This window comes from Malus domestica, chromosome 10, assembly GCF_042453785.1.
Source record: "Malus domestica chromosome 10, GDT2T_hap1".
Classification (NCBI taxonomy): Eukaryota; Viridiplantae; Streptophyta; class Magnoliopsida; order Rosales; family Rosaceae; genus Malus; species Malus domestica.
The window spans coordinates 25,911,853-25,917,204 of NC_091670.1; the positions used below are offsets into that span (position 1 = coordinate 25,911,853).

General features: G+C 38.9%; 2 protein-coding genes across 2 annotated transcripts; one reads left to right on the forward strand and one right to left on the reverse strand.

The window, feature by feature from the left end:
* The first annotated feature begins 849 nt into the window (after nucleotides 1-849).
* LOC139187512 (uncharacterized) lies at nucleotides 850-2,424 on the forward strand. Its single transcript, XM_070806816.1, has 2 exons — nucleotides 850-1,019; nucleotides 1,250-2,424. Exon 2 carries the CDS (start codon nucleotides 1,355-1,357, stop codon nucleotides 2,288-2,290), a length of 936 nt encoding a protein of 311 aa, XP_070662917.1. The 5' UTR covers nucleotides 850-1,019; nucleotides 1,250-1,354; the 3' UTR covers nucleotides 2,291-2,424.
* Nucleotides 2,361-3,736, reverse strand: LOC114823261 (serine carboxypeptidase-like 21). Its single transcript, XM_070806277.1, has 6 exons — nucleotides 3,581-3,736; nucleotides 3,332-3,397; nucleotides 3,106-3,218; nucleotides 2,822-2,935; nucleotides 2,692-2,737; nucleotides 2,361-2,573 (listed from the first exon to the last, which is right to left on the reverse strand). Exons 1-6 carry the CDS (start codon nucleotides 3,734-3,736, stop codon nucleotides 2,490-2,492), a joined length of 579 nt encoding a protein of 192 aa, XP_070662378.1. The 3' UTR covers nucleotides 2,361-2,489.
* Nucleotides 3,737-5,352: the final 1,616 nt, after the last annotated feature.

Genomic DNA, 5,352 nt, shown 5'->3' on the forward strand with positions numbered 1-5,352 from the left:
CAACGACAAGCGAGGCCTCAATCCCCAAGGGTTTGCCAGATTTGATTCGGCTCCGAAAGATGTGAGCTTCCTGCCTCTTTTTTTTCTGGGTACCCACTGTTTTTGTTTCCTTGCGTTCTTATCTTATCTGCCTGATTAGATTGAGAAATCTTCCGAGATTAATTGGGAATTTCAGATGATTAGGAAGGCACAGAAAGTCGTAGAAAAATTACTGATTAAGTAATTGTATAACTATTTATATGGGCTTGACACCATGTAACATTTCTTATTGACCTATATCTAATTAACAAAAATATTTCATTGATTAAGTTCAAAAATAAAATTGACCATTGATATATGATTCATTAGTAAAAATTTTATTGACCTTTTACTAAATTTCCTTATTATTTTTGTAAAATCATTAATTCCCCTTTACAATTTGCTTAGAATTAATTGTGTACATTAAACATTTAAATGAGGGTATGTTAGGCATCTGAAAATTTTTAAATGGATATAGTCAAACATAATTAATGAATTTGCTTATTTAGAGTCTAGTCAATGAGTTTTATTCGAGCAAAACACGTATTTTGGGTTTTATATGGAAAAAATTGAATTTCAAGGGTTAAAGTTATATTTTTAGTTTTTCTTCTAATCACAAAAACAAATGTTCAAGTCCAAACATAAATCTCATTTAGACATATGAGCGGAGATGGATACCGTTTTTTAATTGGATTAGGAGATTGCATGCAGTCTAAGTTAGGGAAAATCATTCCTATTCAGTGTAGGATTAGTAAACATGAAACCAAAACCCTATATATATTCATTCACCACATCAACAATTTCACCCACCACAATCTTTGCATCCTAATATTTGGTTTGAGCTTGGAACTTCTCACGAATCACGATGAACGTACACCGCCAGAAGAACGCACAACGGCAGAAGGGTTCGGGTGCGTCGATCGTGACGAGAGCAAGAGAGAATTCGGGTGCGTCGATTGTGCCGAGAGCAAGAGAGAAACGTCCGCCGCTAAGAGAGAGAGGTATACCTTATGATCAGATTGATGTCTCAGACATTGATTTTTTCATTTACTTGGCTCCGAAACCGGAAGAGATTGAGCTTTCCTCTCACTTGAATCGGTTGTCTTGGTCGAAGGGGTCCGATCGAGAGGCGGCGCTGGCCTCGTTAATCAAGCGATTAATTAAAAAGGATTTCATGGATGATTATGACTATCTGGATGGAAATTTAATAACTTTTACATTTTTTCTACAGAGATGCTTTAATTTCCAGAAAAAGGATTCGGCTTCCCTCTTAGAGAAGCAGCTTTCGCTTCATACCATAGGCTTGCTGGCCCTGATCGTCGAGGGCGAGGATAAAATGTCCGAAATCTACGGACAATTGCTTCCCCTGATTTCCATGTCTCTGGAATCGGGACATGAACCGGCGGTGAAGCTGCTGCAATGCTTGGCTGTTGTGAGTTTCTTTGGTGCAACTAACTCGGAGGAGACTGAAACTGCAATGCAGGTTGTTTGGAATTTTATCAGTGCTCCGGAATCTGCGAAAGAGCTTTTGCCAGAGGTTCTGGTTGCCGGAATATATGCTTGGATGTTTCTTCTTACAAGCATGGAGGGATGGCGGCTCAGCTACAACTACTGGAATGGGGCGATTTCTTACTTCTGTAATCTGTTAGAGCACGGCGATAAATCAGTATGTGTGGCGGCTACTGAAGCTCTAGCTTTGATATTTGAGACTGGTAGTTTGGACAAGTTCTGGAGATCTGAAGAAAAGGTTCCGAGCACGATCAAGTATTCGAATTTGCAACAATTGCTGACAGGGAATGTTTTGACGAAACTCAAGTCTGTTTACCCAAACATGGGAGGTGATGTGAATGCTGCGAAGAAAGTCCGCCAAATTATGATTTATTTTCAGAATTTTTGCTGCCCGGGAGCATCTGTAGCGGTCAATGGGATTGATCTGAAGTTATCGTCATGGTACCAGATGATTCAGTGGCAGTTTTTGAAGGGTTTTATAGCTGACGGGTTTGAACTACACATGAAGGAAAATGAGAAGCTGTGGAGGGTGTTCAATTTTGATCCATACGAAGTCGCCGAGGTTGGTGAAGAATTGTATGCGTCTACTACTGATAAGAGCAGGACCCGTTTCTTTTTACCGAAAGAAAGAGATCCGTACTTGCTAACGAAGGAAGCTACAAAGAAGGAGAGGGTTTGGAGGAACTCTCATTTAGACAAGGCGAGAACGCAGTTGATGAACAAACAACGCCGTTTGTCGCAGGAACTGAACAGCTGGATCTAGTTCATGGCAGAGTTGTTAGCTTTAATTCTTGTTTGTTAGCATTTCAGAGATCATTTCTAGAGAAAGAATGTTAGCAGAGTCAATGTAAAAGTAGTTTAATTCAATAGTAATGCAAACATTTCTTTTTCTGACCATATGATTTATTCTCTCTAAAATTTGTGTAGCATAAGCAATAAATAGCAACATCGCTCTCGCTCTCTTATTGTGGTTTTCCAGCCAAAAACCGGCTAAACAAATCAAACGCCTCTCGTGGTTTGTACTCTGGAACTGTATGTCCAGACCCCTGCACCAATACATTAAAACGAATGTATTAAAATCGCAACTGAATCCAATCAAAAGGACCAGCTAGTACAGTTTCAGTATAGCCTATCGTAGAAAGAAAAACATTTTCGTGCGCTGACCTTTACAGTTAGAAAGGTGAGGTTATTCTCGTAACCCTGTGTGTACCTGCGGCCATTTACATTCGATTATTCACTACACCAGTACCATATTTCACAATGTTTGATGTCGGAAATATGTAATAGTATTTACCCAGCAACTTGTCCGTTCGAAGTCCATGGCCTCCATTCATCCACAATCTTATAACCAAGTGATCTAGTCCATGCTTCACTCCCAGTGAAAGGAACACACATATCATGATCACCGCTGCCACAAAAAATCGAGCAGGAATGCATATCAGTTATAACATTCAAATTTCATTTACTTCTCCCATTTTAGCGCAATCAAAGCGAACATTGTAGCGAAGGTGAAAAGAAAGCTTTAGAGAATTTTCGACAGGCATGACTTTAATAGATGACATTGTAATTGGAGATTACCTATATATAAGTGCCCGATAACCCTTTGCAGTGAGGTTCTTGTGGTACTTGATCATACTTCCAGAATCGTGATAACATTCAATTCTGCTTGTGCATAATTCCCATGAAAAATCCTACATAGTGCAAAAAGGATTTCAAAAAGCTACAATGCTTCTCGGAGCCAGCAGGACTAGACATTGACAAACTTTCGTTTCTGGTTTAAAACATTAACTTTGATAAACCTTACCGTTTCTGCATGGATTGCCTTCCTAACAGTTTCGTTGTTCAACCATTCAGTAGCAACCTCATCATTCTGCAGGAGACATATCAAATCTAAGGCTTCTTGTACACGAGAATAATATTCTAGTATCGAAGTTGAACAATCTTTCTTTTAGCCTTTTCGGGGAAGTATACTTACTATCGAATCAAGAAATTAATGGCTGACAATGGGAAAGGGGATCAAAAGATGAAAATTGTAACAGACTAAGCAACTTACAATACACGGAACACTTTCACTATCCATCAGCTCCGGCCAAGTTGGAACAATACCATCCCTCACAGGAGCTCTAAGAGGCCAGGCACGACCAAACATTCTTTTTCTGACAGCAAGTGGCCTTTCAGTCTCACCCAACCGTCGAAAGCTAGATGACATTGTAATTGCAGATTTACCTATATATAAGTGCCCGATAACCCTTTGCAGTGAGGTTCTTGTGGTACTTGATCATACTTCCAGAATCATGATAAAATTCGATTCTGCTTGTGCATAATTCCCATGAAAAATCCTACATAGTGCAAAAAGGATTTCAAAAAGCTACAATGCTTCTGCAGTCGCATCCCCTTGATGGGAGATTTTAAATGCTTCTGGTTGCTTAACTGTGTGTACACCAGTCAATGCCTCGGGAGATGATGATAAGGAACACTTAATCGTATCTTGATGCATATGTTGCTCTGCACAATTGAATGGTTGGGGCAGAGTTTCTTCTAGAATTTCATAACCCTGAAAGCATAAAACCCATTTTCAAACCGCATGTTATTCGAAAATTAGTTCAAGAAAAACAATGTTGAACCAATAAAACATATCTTGAATTGCTAAGTAGCTTGTTAGAAAAGAGTGTAACAAGGAATAAGCTCAAACTTTTGAAACCAGTCAAACAAACAAAAATCTCAGAGATTGCTCAGAACATCCAATGTAAAAATGGATTCCATTAACCTCAAATCTTACTAAAAGATTCAATAACATAGAATACCTAAGAAATTAAACCATGTTAGTTGTGTACCACTGAAAATGAGTAGATCTATACCTCAAGATGGGATTTTGAAATCTCTCCAAGCCGATGGTGGAAGGCTCTCCTTAAATGCATATGCCCACCACCTTCATATTTCAACTTGTCGTCATTCTCTACTGCATCAACTTTCATGGTGACACGAAGATCCGGCTTCATATTATTGGTTATCCCATCCTTAACAAGCACTTTCGTAATCTCAACAACCTTAGGTAAAACAAACTTCAACTGAGCCAAGTGACTAATTCTAAACCTCTTAAAAAACCAGATGAAGAAATAAAATCAATCACTTTTTATGCCTAATTTATTTCTTCAGCAACCAACCAAACCAAATAACAAATTAAAAAGAAACCTTTCTCAATACCTATCAGTTAAACACTTGATTTTTGGGCAAAGATTGGTAAAACTTGGCATCAAACCCCTCAACTGCAACAATCGAATCGAAGCATCCAAGCAATTGAAAAACTCACTCAAAATCTCATACCTACAACAACAACGAAAAAAAACCCACACAAAAAAGAAATCAATCAAAATCCACCAAAAATGTTAGGAACAAAATACGAAAACATAATAAAGAACCGAAATTCACGAAACCTTACTTTTCCAATAGCTTCTCAGAGGCTCCACATGGGTCTCAATCGGGTTTTCCCCAGACCAAGAATCGATCTTTCATCTCGCAAATTGGATCTGAGCAGCTGGTTGCTTTGGGGGTCTGTTCCCATAAGAACTTATGACGGAACTGTTTTGGCTTCTCAGGGGTTATGGAGCTTATTGAGTCAATTTCTGCAACTCGGAGCTTTGGGTTTAAATGGGGTTTCTCCAATTTGAAGGTTAGAGAGAAACAGGGTTAAGCAATCATTTGGGTTTTGGAGGAACTCATTGCGAAGAAGGAGAAAGAGCTTTGGAATTTGGAGTCAATAAAAAAGTTGCCGATTTTGAGGGTGAGAGAGAGAGCAGTGGCTAAATGACCAATTGGGGGCTTTTG

Coding starts and splice junctions, on each gene's coding strand:
- LOC139187512 (XM_070806816.1), top strand. CDS start 1,355: ATGTCCGAAATCTACGGACAATTGCTTCCCCTGATTTCCATGTCTCTG.
- LOC114823261 (XM_070806277.1), bottom strand. CDS start 3,736: ATGTCATCTAGCTTTCGACGGTTGGGTGAGACTGAAAGGCCACTTGCT. Junction 3,398..3,580: donor GTGAAAGTGTTCCGTGTATT/GTAAGTTGCTTA, acceptor TGTCTCCTGCAG/AATGATGAGGTTGCTACTGA. Junction 3,219..3,331: donor AGGCAATCCATGCAGAAACG/GTAAGGTTTATC, acceptor TGCACTATGTAG/GATTTTTCATGGGAATTATG.